A 17,739-nucleotide genomic window follows, 5' to 3' on the forward strand; every position below is an offset into this window, starting at 1 on the left:
TTATTTGAATGAATAGACCATTGTTGCTCAGTTAGTCAGCATATATTTTGATAAGGAAGTAGAATAGTTTTCTGTGATTGAAATCCAAGGATGGCACTTTGGCAATAAAGTTACTGACCTTATAACACCATCTTCTCATAGACGGATAGTGCCTTTGCTAAGAGAGCTGGCTAGTGATGTCTGTGTACCTTGAAGATTCTTGAACATGCATTTACTATGGGAAAGTAGCATCTGATGTCCTTCTCAAACCCTCTTCTGCAGACAGATGAGCATCCACTTGCCAGCTGCAGTTTTCTCCTTTTATAATCAGTCACAGCTTCTTGTCTGAGCCATGATGTGTTTCCAAAGTCTATGGAGCTGAGGATTTTGTGACACATTAATGCTTCCATTTGGGCTTCACTTGACTGGACTAGGCCACTAAAGGTGGATAAATTAAAAGGCAAATACATTAACTGATAATTTAATCTTATGAAAAAGGAAATGAGAAAGCTTTCTTTTCAACAATATAGGAAAATCTTACTTGGTTTCATTACAGTGCCAACAAAACTTTTATAGATGTCTAGATTTAAGTCCTGGGGGACCTAGGTGGCTCAGTCAGTTAAGCATCTGCTTTAGCTCTGGTCATGATCTCAGGGTCCTAGGACTTAGCCGTACATTGGGCTCTCTGTTCAACAGGGAGACTGCTTGTCCTTCTGCCTGTTCCCACCCTTCGTGCTCTCTCTCAAATAAAAAACAAAACTAAACTAAACAAAACTAAAGTAAAGTAAACTAAACTAAACTAAAAAAGAAGATTTAAGTCCTAAGTCCTTTTTTGGGTAGATAATAGCATTCTTTTACAATTATTTTGACTTAACTATTACTGTACATATTATATACTGTATATATTGTATACTGATATTTACCTCAAAAATTTTGAAAAGTACTATCACATTGTCTACTAAAAGTTTGAATAGCTATCATGAAAAGTAAATGTATTTGTGTCTTGCCAGCATTAAATATTATTAATCTTTGTAATTCTGGCACTATGATAGGTGAAAAAGACTATCTGCTTTTAATGGCACTCTTTTGATAATGATATTCAGTAATTTTTTTCATTTCTTACTCCCACTTTTACTTATTTTGTTTAAATTGCTTATTTATAACCTTTTCTCCTTTATTGTGCTGTTAAAACAAATGCACTTTTACTGTACATTCAGTGTTTAGAACTATTCTAAGGTTTAAGGATACATCATTGGATAAGTCATAAAAAGATGTTCTCATGGAGCTTATATTCTAGGGGGAAGAGAAAAGTTAACAAGAAAAAGTGTCAGACATATGTTCTAAGATAAAATCAAGGGATATGATCAGGATCTGCTCGGGGGTTACTTTAAGCAAACTGATCAGGAAATGTTTTTCACAAAGGGTGATATTTATATTGAGACTAGACTGACAAGAACATCTGTAGTGGATCATCTTTTCAGGTGATACAAACAGCTAATATAGAGGCATAAATGAGTTAAGTAGTTTATGAATAGAAAGACAGCTATGGGTCTAGAGAAGGTGGGGGAGAAAAAGTGGGCAGAGATGGGGTTGGGGAAGTTGGAAGGCTCAGTCCACATTAAGGCTGGTAATTCAGGGGAAGGAGTTTTGGTATCATTCCAAGTGTGTTGGGAACTGATTGAAGCTTTTTGAAGAGGAGCGATATATTCTGATTTCCATCCTAACTGGTCACTCTGTTATGTGTGGAATGAGTAGAAGCAGGGAGAACAATCATGGGTAGAGGAATTATCTCGGCAAGAACTGATAGTTACTTAGAATAGAGGATGCTGTTGATGGCCTGCTCAGAGAACCTGTCTGCCCTGTGCGCCACACTCGCAGCTACTGTGAAAGTAGGCTTTTATAAATCTCAGCTGACCCCTTCCTGGGAGGCTACCTCCCCTGCCTTCTTATGGACCTTAGCCAATAACTGATTGACTAGCAGATTTTGTTGCCTAAAGGTGGGGTTAACTGTGCTGCAGTTTGTGCTGTAGCAGTTCCTTATGGAATCAGGCTAAAGCTAAATAATCACTAGCTGAGATGACATTCCTACTTAGCATTCCCCACCTGTCCTTCACAGATTCTCTTGCTCCGCTTCTCAACAAATAACTTGTACAAGAATCTTCATCTCAGCTCTGTTTTTAGGAAACCTTACCCAAGACACTTGGTTTAGGATGGCAGAGGCTGAAATGGAATAGACTGGTTTAGAAATATTTGAGAGCTAGAGTCTGTGAAATGAGAGAAACTTTGTTACTGAGCAATGTGGTGGGTAATGGCATTATTTACTAACCACAGATGTCTGGAAAGAGCAGGTTTGCAAGACGGAGAGGGAAAAAATTCAGTTTCAGATATGTTAAGTTTGAGATGTCTATAAATGGATATATTAAGGATGCAATTGAATATTCTAATCTTTTTCTCCAAAGGCCAATCTAGTCCGAAGACCAGTATTTGGGATTCAACTTAATATTCAAATGGTGTTTGAAGGAATGTACCTGAACGAGTGTACTTAAGGTGAGAGTAGAGATGGAAGAAGAGATCAGGTTGCGGCATAAAAATATTCAAGGTTGAGCAGAGGAGGAAACATCTAGTACATACCTTGAGGAGTAGTCAGTGAGTGGTGACTAAACTATGAGAAGGTGTGTCACAGAGACTTGAGTATAAAGTGTTTCAAGGGGGCTGTGATCAGCTATTGAGTGCAACTGAGCAGTTAATGAAGATGAAGACAGAGAACATATCATGAAATAAGCAACAGGGAAATTTTTGGTGATCTTGACAAGAGAAAAGTTTGACAGGAAAAGTTTCTGAGGTAATGGGAAGAGTGGTAAAGGAGAGAATGGGAGATGATGAAGCAAACACATTGACCTAGGCATTTATTATTGTTATGAATAGGACTAGCGAATGAGGTAGTAACTTAAGTGGGGAAAAGAGTGCAAAGGTTTTTATTTTTTATTTTTCATTAACACCGTTAGAAGGAAAAAAAAAAACTGATTTTCACAAAAGAGAGGGGACAATTGCAAGAGAAAGTTCTTGAATAGACAAAAAGCAATGAGTCCTAGTATTTATGAGTAGGAGTTGGCTTTATCCAGAGGTGGAAACACTTCAAATTTACAACAGGAGGAATGCCAGAGAAATAAGTGCCGACAAAGAAAGTTTTGTAGATGTGGTGTATGGCTAAGTTAGTTTGTGTCTGATTATTACTGTGTCTTTATTGAAATATGAAATGAGGATCCCAGCTGAGATGAAGGTCAGAGATGGGGTCAGTAATTTGGAGTTAGGGAAGAGTAAGGATGAAATAATCATGTTAGAGTATTTTATTTATGGAGGAGATGTAGTATTATTTCCTTACACTATTGAATGTCCCTTTTGGCAGAATGCTCATGAATTTTTAATAAAACCAGTCATCAAGATTTTTAGTTTTTTCTAGACATACTTAGGTCCTCAGGAGTAGGTGTGGAATAGGTAAATGGTTGGGTTTAAATAGCATTGGGGTTTTGTCAGGGATGCAGAAGGCAGTTAAAGAATTTGTAAGAGAGTGATTATGCAGACAGGCTGTGAGATATGAGCTGGGCTAAGAGGCAAATGAAAGGGAGGATGGAAAGAAAGATGGGTTGGTGAATGGATTTGAGGTTGTGATAAGGTTGAAGAAATGTTGAAGTGGGGGTAGTAGAATATATGAGCTTGAAAGACAAGAGGGAATAAAGAGACTGGGATGTTTGACATCCACATTCAGATATTAGAAACATTTGGAAGTAGGTGGATTATAGGAAGAATCATTGGTTGGAGGGGGGTTGAGAATCTTGGAGGACATGGTGTTGGATCATTTACACAGGTGTCAAAATCCCCAAATTCGGGGAAAGGAGTAGAGTATAGAGGACACTAAGATGGGGGCTAAAGTCATCAGTGAAATAGAGAAATGGGAAACTGGCATAATGTGATATTTGCTTTATTTCATTGATTCCTATGAGTTCTTAGTTTTTTAAACTATATATTATTGTAAGAACGATATTAAAAATCAGAACATAAAGCCAAAATCTCCCGTAATTTTGTCACTTCATCAGAGGATGGTGGATTTGGACTAAAACATGTAGCGGCTTCTTGTCTGCTTATTCTGGCCGGTCCAGGTGTTCCATTTGTTTAGCCTACCCTTCATGAAGTGTATAGCAGTGTTTGCTACCATGGTGAGTGTCTGCCTCTTAGCTGGCAGCCAGCAAGAGTGAGCCCTCAAATGGAAAGGCCTTCTCATTGTGCTGGTTGACCTCCTACCCCCACTGTGCTGATCTCTCCCATGTTGCTAAAATCTGTGACAACCCTTACTGATCACTGTTGTAAAATAAGGCAGTAACCCTTCATTTCTCAAAACTTGTTTCAAGTTTGTTTGCCATGGTTAGATAGTTTCTCATTATTTTCTCAGTGTTGGTGAATTGATTGCATTTGATGACTCTCTTGAATCCATCCATATCTCCCGTCAGTTCCAGTTATATTTACAAATTACTTGGCAAGTGTGTCCTTTCCATTCCTTGTGACTAATGAGTCTTTATTCCAGCTTGTAAGTGCTGCGCTGCCCAGGTTGTCTTGAACATCTGCTGATTGTTTCTGGACAGGAAATTATGGGGAGAGCGGAATGGATGCTTTCAAAGAGCTGGCTGCCCAGGAAGGCCTATGTATCGCCCATTCAGACAAAATCTATAGCAATGCTGGGGAAAAGAGCTTTGACCGACTCCTGCGCAAGCTCCGGGAGAGGCTTCCCAAGGCCAGAGTGGTGGTCTGCTTCTGTGAAGGTATGACGGTCCGAGGCCTCCTGAGTGCCATGAGGCGCCTGGGCGTCGTGGGAGAGTTCTCACTCATTGGAAGGTAAATTTCCATCAACCTCTCTCTCTCTCTCTCTCTCTCTCTCACACACACACACACACACACACACACACAAAACACCTTGGCTCACATATGCTTGCTCTCACAAATCTGGATTTCCTGACTCCAATGAGGGTGAGATGTGTTCTGCTAGGCTGAACCTTAACTCTGGATCATGGAGAGTGGGGCCATCATCATTTTTCTGCTAGACAAGAACAGGGTAGTTGATGACAAGATGATGAGACTATTTCAGAGAAAGGTGGGAAGTTATTGCCAGAATGTTTTGTTCTAAAGAATTATTCTTTTCATGTGCTTCTGGCCCCTTTCAACCCTCCAGTCCCCAAACCACACACATACTTATGTCTTCACACTTCCTAAACATAAGAATCTTAATGGAGTATTGGTGTATGGAGGATAGCAGTGAAGATAGAAATATATATTAAGACACAAAATTTAAAAGGCTGGTTAAATGTAAGTGAAAATATACAGCGGAACTGTGGAACTTGATAATGTGCTCTTTACATGCATGGGATGGCTGAGTGATGCTTTCCGCATGTGACTCCTGAAATAGCCACTGGTGGCTTCTAAAATCTCTGCTCTTCTTTCTAGATCAAATGTACTTGTGTGGGAATAGATTTTCAGTATCATTGGTTTTTAACGTAACAGGTATCTTGTTTAATTTGCCTGCTTATAATATTTCACAAAGCAACTGCTAAATTTTTCCAAGGAACCTACTGAGTTTACCTAAATGAAAGCCTCCACTGATCCCTGACTTAGTCACACTCATTTTCCAGATTGCTTTTTCTCTTTCTATCTCCTCTATTGGCTAGAATAAAATCTAAATCTCACCTGTTGAAACACCTCAAACACTAGCCCTCTTCTCTAGGAAGTTGAATAGTAATGGTATGGACATCCTCTCCAGACCTTTCCCTCTGTCCTTGAACTTGTGGTAATGATTGCAATAGTAGTAACCACTGGTCTCATCATCATGTGAAATTAGAGGTACAGGACACTTCAAAGACTTTAGAGAAGAAGGTAGGATATACAACTAAATAAAAAAGAAGTACTCTCTCATGAGGAGATATGGAATGAAGATCAAAATATAATTCAAGATTAAGAAAATTTTTGAATTTAAGTATAATTGGCACACTGTCACAAAATGTCATTTTGGCTTCTTCAACACGATGCAGCTGTGTAAAGCCACTTAAGAAAACAAGTCTTCAAAACAAGTATTTAAAAACGGAATATTATTTCCTTTATGACTGAAAAGGAGGTAAGCAGCCTTGTTGAAATGTTATGCAGAATAAGGTTGGTAATATATGTATCAGAACAGGTGGACTACAGATATTCAGTCCTTTTTATTAATTTTATAAAATTACTGATTTTATGAAGGGCACTTATTTTAAAAATATTTTCATGTTTACCATTTTCAAGAGAACAGTTGCTTATTTTTTCAGAATTCATTCTCTTTAATATCCATAAAGACACTATCTACTTGGATTCTGAAGATCTTAAAGAGATGTGGCAAATATGTGGACTTTGGGATTTACAGACAGCCTAATTGTGAAATATAATTATACAAATGTTGCAGTGAGTAATTGGAGTGTAAAGGATTCATTCCATCATCATTATTTAAAAGCCGAACAAAGATGGCAATATAAACTTACCTCTCTGGTTCTTGCTTACCTGCAATATAGCTGAACTCATGCAAATATTTCCGAGTCTCATGTATGTTTGCTCATGAAGAGGTCAGCTACATGTGATATCTACCTCTTCTATTCATCTCTTTCTCTGCCCTACCTCTGCTGGGTCCTAGTGACACATTCTAGGTAACTGTCATGAGAGTGAACACCTGAACTTCTGAGGATGCTGTTCCCTGTACCAGGGGTTATTGCCAGTGACTCATGGAGCCCTTGAAATGCCAAAGCTGTGCCACACTTGCTGCTTCTCTGCCTTTCTGGACTGTATTCTTCAAGGGTCTATCAGAGTGGTATTGACTGTTGCTCTCATATCTTAGAGGATTAGGGGGAAAATGGCCTTTTCTCATTCTTGGTTCACAGTTATCTCCCTTCCCTAGGAGAGATATCAGTTCAGATATGAGTCTGTAGAGAGCTGAACAGGGAACCAAGCCAAGTAGTAACCCTATACCATATCTAGAATTAACCTTCCCTTCAGATGTTTGATTCTCCCACTTTCTGAGGGATAAATTCTACCCCAAATTCTCCTGTCACTCATGGCAATGGACATTTGGTGAGCCTGATTCTCTCATTTCTGCAGGCATGTTCAGAAGGGTTATAGTTTAACATCAAGTTGCAACTTCTAGATGTATATTCAGCATATCTCCCTCCTACTTGAAGGGGTTTCATTTACTAAATGATGATACTCTTTTGAGGTCAGGAGCCATTGTTTGGTTTCTTTCACAGCACGTGGTCTGTTTCTGGCTGCTGCCAGATTTACAAGAGGACATTGTGGAGATGGTGATGGACCTCTTTTCATAGAGGTGAGGATAAGTAAGTCATGGTTTAGATTGCAGCAAAAGATACTTAATTTTAAAAAAATTAGAACTTCCTGAATGAAGATTTATAGTCCCTTGCCCCCACGACTACTCTTTTCTCTCATACCTCACAGGAACGTAAGAGGAAATGTTGTTGGTGGCACCATTCAAACATATCCAGACTTTGACAACTTACTGCTGTTCTTGTTGCAGCCAGCCTGGTCCAAGGCAGATTCATCACTCACGTGGGTTATTGCAATATCCTCCTAATTGACCCTTGCCACATACCCATCATCTATTCTTAAGGCAAAGTGATCTTTTAAAATTTAAGTCAGGTAATTTAAATCTTTTAAAATTTAAGTCACTCTTTATGTGCTTAATACCTCAAAATGTCTTCCCATTTTTTTCATAATGACATCTTACCATGGCCTTAAAATCCTGCCTCTGTTGTTGGGGCTAAGTTTTTTTATAATGGCATAATAAACTATGATAACAGAAATAGAACTTTTAAGTAGGAATTTTCAAACATAATACAAACATTCTATATTTAATGAATATAGGATAATGGAAAAACAAAACAAAAAGTTATATGGGCTGAGATTTCTAGCTCTGCCACAAAGTAATCATGTGATATTGCTTAAGTCACTTTTTGTCCTGAGTCTATTTTTTTTTCAAAAATTAACAACCTATCACCTATTAAGACCATATGACAAAACTATTATCAACATGAACATATTTATAGATTCATTTTTTCTAAAGTTATTCATGAATTTATGTTAATCTATTTAGATTTTCTTACTCACCACTTTATTAAAACCAGGAGAATTTGTTGAATACAGCTGGTCAGTATTAGTGTCTTAATGTGGCCATGGAATGTAGCCAGCGGGCCCATAGGAAAATCAAACCTTAGACTTTGAGCAGATTGGCAGAACATTGTCACCAAGTAAGTTAACTAACCACAAGTTAATCACTATGCAAAAAGTAAGTTCCATCTTGGTTCTATGAAAATGCTTCTTTTGACCTGATTCTCAGAATTGTGCTCACCATATCTATAATTGTAATTTTAATATGATGGTGATGATGATTAACACATTCATTTGGTCCTTACTATATTGCCAGACACTGTTCTAAGCACTTTGTATACTTTAACTTATCGTAACAGTATGATGAGAAAGTGCTAATACTATTCCCACTTTGATGTACAGAGAAGTAATCTTGTCAAAAGTGCTGTAAAGCCAGAGATGGGATTTGAACCTAGCAGTTTAGCTTCAGAATTCATGGTCTTTATCTTGAAGTTATACTATGTCAAGCTGTGATTGTTTTATTTAAGAGATATTAACATTACCCATAGTTTCCTTTCAGTTTGCTCTCTCTTCTAGAGATCTTATTGTTTAGATTCACCTTCTTTGGGAAAATCAACTGAAGTATCTCTGTAAAAAAGTTTTACATTTGTAATTATTCTCTACTTCTTTGAATCCCTTTTTTCTCCTAATATTAAGTGTTTTGTGTGATAATTCCATAAAGGGACCATTTGTTTCAAGTTGATTATTTTTCATCATAACATGAGACTCCATAGTTTTATCCACCCTGTTTTCCTCATCTTAGGAAGCCCTTACAGCAGGTTTATATTTTATCTTCTTAGGAGCCTTTGGTTAAATATCTTGGGTATGCCATATTTAACTGTATATTTCCTAGCCCCCTTTATTTGGATTATGAGCTCATCTTTTAATTTCTCCACTATACAAAAGAAATATCCAATAAAGACCATGAAGTCAATAACCTCTCATTTTGCCCCCTCTCCCTACTATATCCTGGCCAATTAAACTTTAAATATAGGGTCCTTACATTTCAAATGCCTATCCCTTATTGGTGTGTGCTGTTTTATCTATCATCTCTCCCAACTCTTATCTTCTAACCCACTAGACCCACTTTCCATTATCTGTCACTGCAGAGAAATTCCTTCTAAAACTCGATCCACGAAAACACTGACACCATGGTTTTTTAGTTGAAAGCACAACAAACAACATTAAGCATGTATTTTTTTTTTTTTTTAATGGCTGAAAAGGAGCAATTGCTTTTTCTGGAAAGAAGGCTACTGTAATTTTATTTATTTTTTATTTTTAATAATTTTTTATTATGTTATGTTAGTCACTATATAGTACATCATTAGTTTTTGATGTAGTGTTCCGTGATTTATTGTTTGTGTATAACACCCAGTTCTCCATGTAATACATGCTCTTCTTAATACCCATCACTGGGCTCACCCGTCGCCTCACCCCCTCCCCTTTAAAACCCTCTGATTGATTCCCAGAGTCCATAGTCTCTCGTGGTTCATCTCCTCCTGTGATTTCCCCCTCTTCATTTTCCCCTTCCTTCTCCTAATGTCCTCCATGCTATTCTTTATGTCCCATAGGTAAGTGAAACCATATGGTAATTGTCTTTCTCTGTTTCACTCATTTCCCTCAGCGTAATCTCCTCCAGTTCCATCCATGTTGATGCAAAAGTTGGGTATTCATCCTTTCTGATAGCTGGGTAATATTCCATTGTATATATGGACCACATCTTCTTTATCCATTCATCTGTTGAAGGGCATCTCGGCTCCTTTCACAGTTTGGCTGTCGTGGACATTGCTGCTATGAACATTGGGGTGCATATGGCCCTTCTTTTCACTACATCTGTATCTTTAGGGTAAATACCCAGTAGTGCAATTGCCAGGTCATAGGGTAGCTCTCTTTTTAACTTTTTAAGGAACATCCACACTGTTTTCTCAAAGTGGCTATACCAACTTGCATTCTCACCAACAGTGTAAGAGGCTTCCTCTTTCTCCACAACCTCTCCAACATTTATTGTTTCTTCTTGTATCAGTAGTCTTGTCAACAGTTTCATTTTTTTTTAATCTTTTTTTTTTTTAAGATTTTATTTATTTATTTGACAGAGAGAGAGATCACAAGTAGGCAGAGAGGCAGTCAGAGAGAGAGGAGGAAGCAGGCTCCCTGCTGAGCAGAGAACCCGATGCGGGCCTCGATCCCAGGGCCCTGGGACCATGACCTGAGCTGAAGGCAGAGGCTTTAACCCACTGAGCCACCCAGGCGCCCTCAACAGTTTCATTTTAAAACAAAGGAAATACCTGTTTTTTATTTTTAGTTTCTTGTTTTTTACAAGGCAATCTTTTTGTCTTTTTCTTCCAGTAACACATATTTGGAAGTGACCTTGATACCCTTGAACAAGGTGATATACCATGGTGTTATGTTCACACGCTTTATTTTTTTAATGAAAAATGAATTATTTCAGATCCAATTTTTCTGCTGTGGAAAAAAATGGGGGAAATACCTAAAGTTTCCAGCCTTCAAACAAAATTGCAAAGGTTATATATTACAAAGTAAATGTGGATTTTCAGGGAAGTGTGACCTCCACCAAAATGGATCAAAATCAAGAGGCTGATGAGCATTTTCAGATGCATGATGGTTTAACTTACAGATATATAACCTGGCCTTCTCTAAGTTCCTAAAGGCAGAAAATGATTGCTAACCTGCTGACAGGCGATCCCTTCCTTAAAACATGCCTCCACAGGCAGATTAATGAGAGCTTTGTGGAAGAATACACTGCTAGAAAAAGACTGAAAAAATGTGTTCAAGGGAAGGAGATGGGATTTAGTTTAGCGTATGCTGGAGAATAAGTACTATTTGTAGGATACAAATATTTTGAGCATAGATCTCAGCCATAGAAATGCTCAGGATTTTCACAATAATTGGGTGGCTGATTTATTTTTTAATAGCTCTTCTCTATACCTATACCTATTTCCATGTTTCAGATAATGGACATCTGAAAACTGAAAGACTAATATTGTGGTCTCTACTTGCCTTTTGGATACTAGAAACAGTGAAGGGTGTTGGGTGCCCTTTGTATTTATAAGGTACTGGTTCAATTTGAATGGTTGAAAAAGGAAGTCATAATGGATTTAGTTTAGTTTGTATTTGAGGCTGATTGAAGACAACAGGGAATTTGTCTTAATACACTTTCTGTAATTCTTATGATAGTCTATTTGCAACCTGACTGCACATCAGAAGAAGCAGGGGCACTTAAAAATGCAGATTCTTGGATCCCACCTCAGGCCATCAATAGAATTTCTTGGCGAAGGACTTTGGATCTTCTTTTTTTAAAGACCGAGGATGAGTTAAGTTTCAGAACCATTACCCTCTGATGCCTACATCTGTGCTTTGCACCCAGGTGGCAATCGTTATGAATGAATTGCTTTCAGGACATATTTGAAAGGACAAATGAAATGAAGTTTAACTCTACTGCCTGTTATTCTGCCACTTTAGCTCTGTTTTTTTTTTTTTTAATTCTTAAAATTTATTGCCTTCAAGATTTTCTTTCAAAAGTAAAGATATATCTGAAAGTAGTAAATAATAGTAACATTGACAGTAGTAGTGGCAGTAATAGTAATAAACACTATTTGAAGCTCTGTTATTTCTTATATTTCTACCCTCTCCTGATGCCTGGACTGGCCTGTTGACCTGTCCTGTGAAAGCATAATTATGGCCTAGTTTTCTGACTAATCAAGATGCAGAGTAGGAAGCATTTAAGCATGTGGCAGATTAGTACAGTCATCTCTGAGCAATGAACTATTATTTCTTGCTGATTGTGGAATTGGGGTCTGATGACTGAGCTGCTCATCAGCTGCTTGTCTGTCTATATCATAAACCGTAAAAACATCAGTTCGTAGGCTCCACCTTCTTCAGATTCTATTTCAGTATGTTTGGGGATGGATTGAAAAGTATGTACATTTCCAATCAGCATTATTGAAATTCACAAATTTTAAGTGTTTCATCTGATGAGTTTTGGCAACTCTAAACAGTAATGTAGGCACTATAACTATGTAAATCACAGTATAGACTATTTCTATTACAATAAAACATTCCTTAATGCCCCTTGGCCAGCATTCCTCTCCAACCTCTGGACACAGGCAACAACTGATCTGCTTTCTGTCCTTACACTTTTCCTTTTCTAGAATGTTGTATAAAGGAAGTCATATGGAATGGAGTCCTTTATGTCTGACTTCTTTTAATTGGCAGTGTTTTTAGATACACCCATGCAGTTGTTCATATTAGTTGCTTCTTTGTTGCTGAGTAGCATTCTATGGCATGGATATGCTTCCATTTGCTTATCCATTCTCCTTTTGCTGAACATTTGGGTCATTTCCAGTTTTGACTATCATGAATAATGCAGCTATAAACATCCATGTATAAGTCTTCGTGTGGACATATATGTTTAATGTTCTTAAAGCAATATCTAGGGGTGAGATTATGGGTCACATGGTAAGTCTATATTTCACTTTATAAGTTTCTTTATAAGAAAATGCCAAATTATTTTCTGAAGTGGCAGTAAAATTTTGCACTTCCACCAGTGTGTATGAAAGTTCTAATTCCTTTACATCTTCACCAAAATAGTATTGTCAGTCTTTTTACTTTTAGCTATTCTGGTGGGTGGGCAGTGGCATCTCTTTGTGGTTTTAACTTGCATTTTCATAATGACTAATAAAGTTGAATATTTTTATGTGCTTATTTGTCATTTTAATATCTTTTTTGGTGAAATCTTTTGTAGACATATGTGTTCATCTTGTTATCAGGTTGTTAGTCTTATGAAGTTGTAGAAGTTCTTTGTAATTACTGGACCCAAATCATTTATAATATACATATATAGCATATATTTTCTCTTAGTATGTGTCTGAAAATTTGATTTTGTTAACAGGATCATTGGATGATAGGATGGTTTAAATTTTGAAAGTCCAGTTATTAATTTCTTCTTTTATGACTTATGTTCATTGTGTTCTATCAAAGATAGCTTTACCTACTCCAACATCACAAATAGTTTTTGTAGAAGTTTTATAGTGTTTCCTTCTATATTTAGATATATGATTAAGTTATATATTTGGAATTAGTTTTCATACATGTTGTGAGATAAGGGTGAATACTCTTTTTCTGACCTAAAATATCCAGTTGTTCCAGAACTGTTTTGTTGAAAAGACTATCATTTCTCCATTAAAATAGCCTACCATTTGTTGAAAACAATGGTGTATATATGTATGTATATCAATTAAACATTTTTAATGTTCCATTTTATCTTTACCTTTGACTTACTGTAATTCTTTATTATTTTATGAATAGTTGATCTGGGGCCTGTAATAAGTTTCTTTAAGTTATTAATATCCACACTCCAAGAATATTATACCATATCACATATAGGCAATGAACTTTATAGCAATATATTTCTAATTCTCCCTCTTTATGTATGTTCTATTATTATTGTATGTTTTACTTCTAATTCTGTTATAAAGTGTAAAATATACTTATTTTTGCTTAGTCAATTGTCTGTTTAAGAAACTAAAAATGAGAAAAAATTACTTTCTTTAATTACCTCTATAATTACTTTTCCATTCCTTTGTGTAAATCCAATTTTCTTTTCTTTTCTTTTCTTTTTAAATCCAATTTTCTTCAGCATTATTTTTCTTCTCTCTGAAGAATGTTTTCTAACATTGCTTGTGAGGCTCGTCTGCTGAAATAAATTTAGCTGTAATGTTTTTATTTTACCTTAATTTAAAAACAATCAAATATCTGGTAGTGGTGTTTTTTACTTCCAATATTTGAGAGATATTATTCAATTCTATTATTTTGGCTTGCATAGCTTCTGAGGAAAAATCTGCTGTATGCTGTAATTCTTTGTTCCTTGAATAATGTGTATTTTTAACCTCTGATTGTTTTGAGTGTGTCTTTTTATTACTTGTTTTCAGCAATTTGATTATAAGCCTTGATGTGGTTCATAGTTTTTTCAAATCTAATTTGGAAAATAATTGCCTGTTATTTCCTTAAATATTATTTTTGTCCATGCCTTCCTTTTTTTTCTATCTTGGGCTCCAATTTATGTATATTTGATTGCTTGATATTTTTGTACAGGAAAATTATGTCTTTTTTTCACTTCCCTTTTTTTGCTTCACTTTCTACAATTTCTATTGCTATGACTTTGAGTACACAGATTTTTTTTTTGCCATTTCTAGTCTATTCTTAATCACATAATGTATATTTTTAATTTCAGAGATTGTACTTTTCATCTTCTAAAGTCATTTCATTATAATTAAGAACATTTTTGTGTGGCTTCATTCCCTTTACATTTATTAAGTTTTGTTTTATTGCCTAGCATATGTTATTCTCTGAAGAATATTCCAAGTGTGCTTGAGGGGACTCTCTATTGTTGTTGGATTCAAGCTTCCATAAATGCCTTTTAGGTCAAGTTTCTTCATATTGTTGTTAAAGTCTTCTATTTCCTGTTGATATTCTGTCTAGTTCTATCCATTATGAAAAATGGGATATTGAAGTCTCCAAATATTATTGTTGAGTTGTCTTTTTCTCCCTTTAACTTAGTTTTTGTTTCATGTATTTTGAGTTTCTCTTGCTAGGTGTATGTATGCTTCAAATTGCTATATTTTCCTGATAGATTGATGCCTTTATCATTAGAAAATGTTCCTCTTTATATCAAGTGACTCTTTGTTTTAAAGCTTAAATTTTTCCTGATAAGTGTATAGCTACTCCTCTCTTTTAATGATCCTTATTTACATTGTATATCTTTTTCCATCCTCTCAGTTTCAACATATTTGTACTGTATATAAAATATTTCTTATAGATAGCATGTAGTTGATCTTACTTTTTAAAATCTAGACTTACTCTCTCTACCTTTTGATTACATTGTTTAATCCTTTCATATATAATGTAATTATTGATGTAGTTTGGGTTACATCTACCATTTTATATTTTGTTTCTCAATGTTTCATGTCTTTTTGTTCCTCAATTATTCCTATAATCATTTTTTCACTATATTTTAAAGAATTATTTTCTTAGTGGTTTTTCTAGGGCTTACCATATAACCTTAACCAATGAGTCCACTTCAAGATGATGCTAACCTAATTTCAGTGAGATATACAAATTTTATTTTTATATAGCTCTATTTCCTTTTTATTCTTCTTATGCTGTCATTACACATTACATTTATACATATTAAAAACTTAGTAATACATTGTCACATTATTGTTTTAGAAGTTATACCTATTATAGAAGCTGACAAGACAAAAGGGAGTAAGTATATTATTTGTTGGAATTTTTATATTTGCCATTGGATTTACTATTTCAGATTCTCTACATTTTTTTCCCTATGGATGCAAGTTATCCCCTGGTGTCATTTATATACTAGATACACTTTGTTCCTACCTACCACCTTTGTGCTATTGTCAAATAAATTTCATTTCCCTATTTTATAGGTCCCCAAATAAAATTATATGCATGTTGTTTTATACAATTGCTTTTAGATTATTGAAGTATAGAAAGAAGAAGAAATATACATTTATACTATCTTTTATAATTACTTGACTACCTTTACCTATGCGGGTGTGTGTGTGTTTGTGTGTGTGTGTGTGTGTGTGTGTGTGTGTGTGTTTTGAATTTCCATCTTGGGTAACATACTTTAAGCCTAAATTATTTCCTTTAATATGTAATCTACCTATCTATCTATTTATTTATTTATTTATTTATTTTGGAGGGGGTAGACCTTCCAAGAGTGAATTTACTCAGTGTTTGCTTATTTGGGAATATCTTTATTTCACTTTCATTTTTGAAAAATGGTTTTGCTGGATATAAGATATTTGGTCAACAGCTTCTTATTTCAGCACTTTGGATATGTCACCTAGCTGCCTTTTGGCCACCATTATTTCTCATATGAGCTCATTTCTTGTTCTGACCAGAGGAGGTGAAAGTGTTGGGAGAGGGGGTGTTCCAGTGTTCTACTGGAAAGGCCTTAACTCTTGGTAACCCTAATCCTGTCCTATTTCTCTTTATTATAATTTTAATGGATGGTAAAATAACTGCGGTTACTGCTTTAACTATTCTAGAGAATAAAAAATCGATAACCTCTTCTCATTGAATGAGTATTCCAGAGTTTTAGCTACATATTGTGGAACACTGACATTTGCACAAAAGAAATTTATATTTTTTTCCTGAGGTACTTACCCAGAGCCCTAGTTGTAGCTACAGCCAATGTCCGGTGTGTTCTCATATTGGGAGAATTTGGATCTTTGCTTTTTACCTGACATCTCTTAGAGATGAGCTTGGTTTCTACATCTTTTTAAAATAACATTGAAGATTGGAAAAAAAGCATATTTTGAACATTCCTTTTTACACTTTTTTCATAGTAATAATTTTCTTTCTGCAAAAGTATACTTCTACAAAATTACCATAGGCAATTTTTCAAATTGTAGACACAGTTTCAGAGATTTATGGAAACACTACACAATAAGTAGGGAGTATAACCTAAAGGCCGTCTAGGTTTGGCATTCCTCTCTAATGAGATAAACAGGTGTATTTTTTTTTCTCACCAAATATAGCACATTGTATAGTTATTAAAACTACTCTAGCCAATCCTTTAAGGATTGCAAACCTAGCTAAAAACTCAAGGGAGCCAGAATTGCAAAAAAGTCTCAGTAACAAAGTACAGGCACATAAATTGAAGGCTGGTGGCAGCCTTGCAATGAGCAAGTCTATCACATCATTTTCCAATAGTGTTTGCTCACTTTGCATCTCTGTGTCACATTTTCATAATTCTCACAATATTTCAAACTTTTAATTATCATTATATTTGTTACGGTGATCTGAGATCAGTAGTCTTCGATGTTACCACTGTCATTGTTTGGGGGCAATACAAATCACATATATTTATGAGAAAACTAAACTGATAAATGTATGTATTCCGACTGCTCACTGACCAACCATTCTCCTCTCCTGTCTTGCTCCTTCTCCCCAGGCCTCCCTATTGTCAGAGGCACAGGGAATAGTGCTTTATATTGAAAATTAAGCCAATTAAGAACCCTGTAAGGGCCTGTGTTTAGGCCAGAGGACTTTTACTTTCAGTCAAAAGATATAAATGATGAAGCTTAGTGAGCATGTCAAAAGCTGAAATAGGCCAAATGCTTGGCCTTTTGTATCAAACAGATAGCAAAATTGTTTATGCAAAGTAAAAGTTCCTGAAAGAAATTAAAAATAGTAATTCAGTGAACATACAAATAATAAGAAAGTGAAGCAGTCCTTTTGCTTATGTGGAGAATGTTTTAGTGGTCTGAACGGAAGATCAAACCAGCTATAACACTACATGTTAGGCCTAATCCAGAAGATGACCCTGACTTTCTTCAAATCTGTGAAAGCTTAGCAGATGGCAAAGCTACAAAAGAAGAGTTTGAAGCTAGGAGGGGTAAGTTCATGAGGTTTAAGGAAAGAAAACATATCCATATCATAAAACTGCAAGGCGAAGCAGTAAGTGCTTGTACTTAGAAGTACAGTAAGTGC

General features: G+C 35.7%; 1 protein-coding gene across 4 annotated transcripts in view; it reads left to right on the forward strand.

The window, feature by feature from the left end:
* GRM1 (glutamate metabotropic receptor 1) overlaps nt 1-17,739 on the forward strand; it is a 404,029-nt gene that overhangs the window by 120,734 nt on the left and 265,556 nt on the right. For all 4 annotated transcript variants that reach the window (XM_032873126.1, XM_032873125.1, XM_032873128.1 and 1 more), the window contains exon 3: nt 4,617-4,866. In XM_032873126.1, the coding sequence (XP_032729017.1) occupies nt 4,617-4,866 (250 nt within the window). The remainder of the gene's footprint in view (nt 1-4,616; nt 4,867-17,739) is intronic.

The sequence above is a fragment of the Lontra canadensis genome, unplaced genomic scaffold (genome assembly GCF_010015895.1).
Source record: "Lontra canadensis isolate GAN:19392208 unplaced genomic scaffold, GSC_riverotter_1.0 scaffold47, whole genome shotgun sequence".
NCBI classification, from domain to species: Eukaryota; Metazoa; Chordata; class Mammalia; order Carnivora; family Mustelidae; genus Lontra; species Lontra canadensis.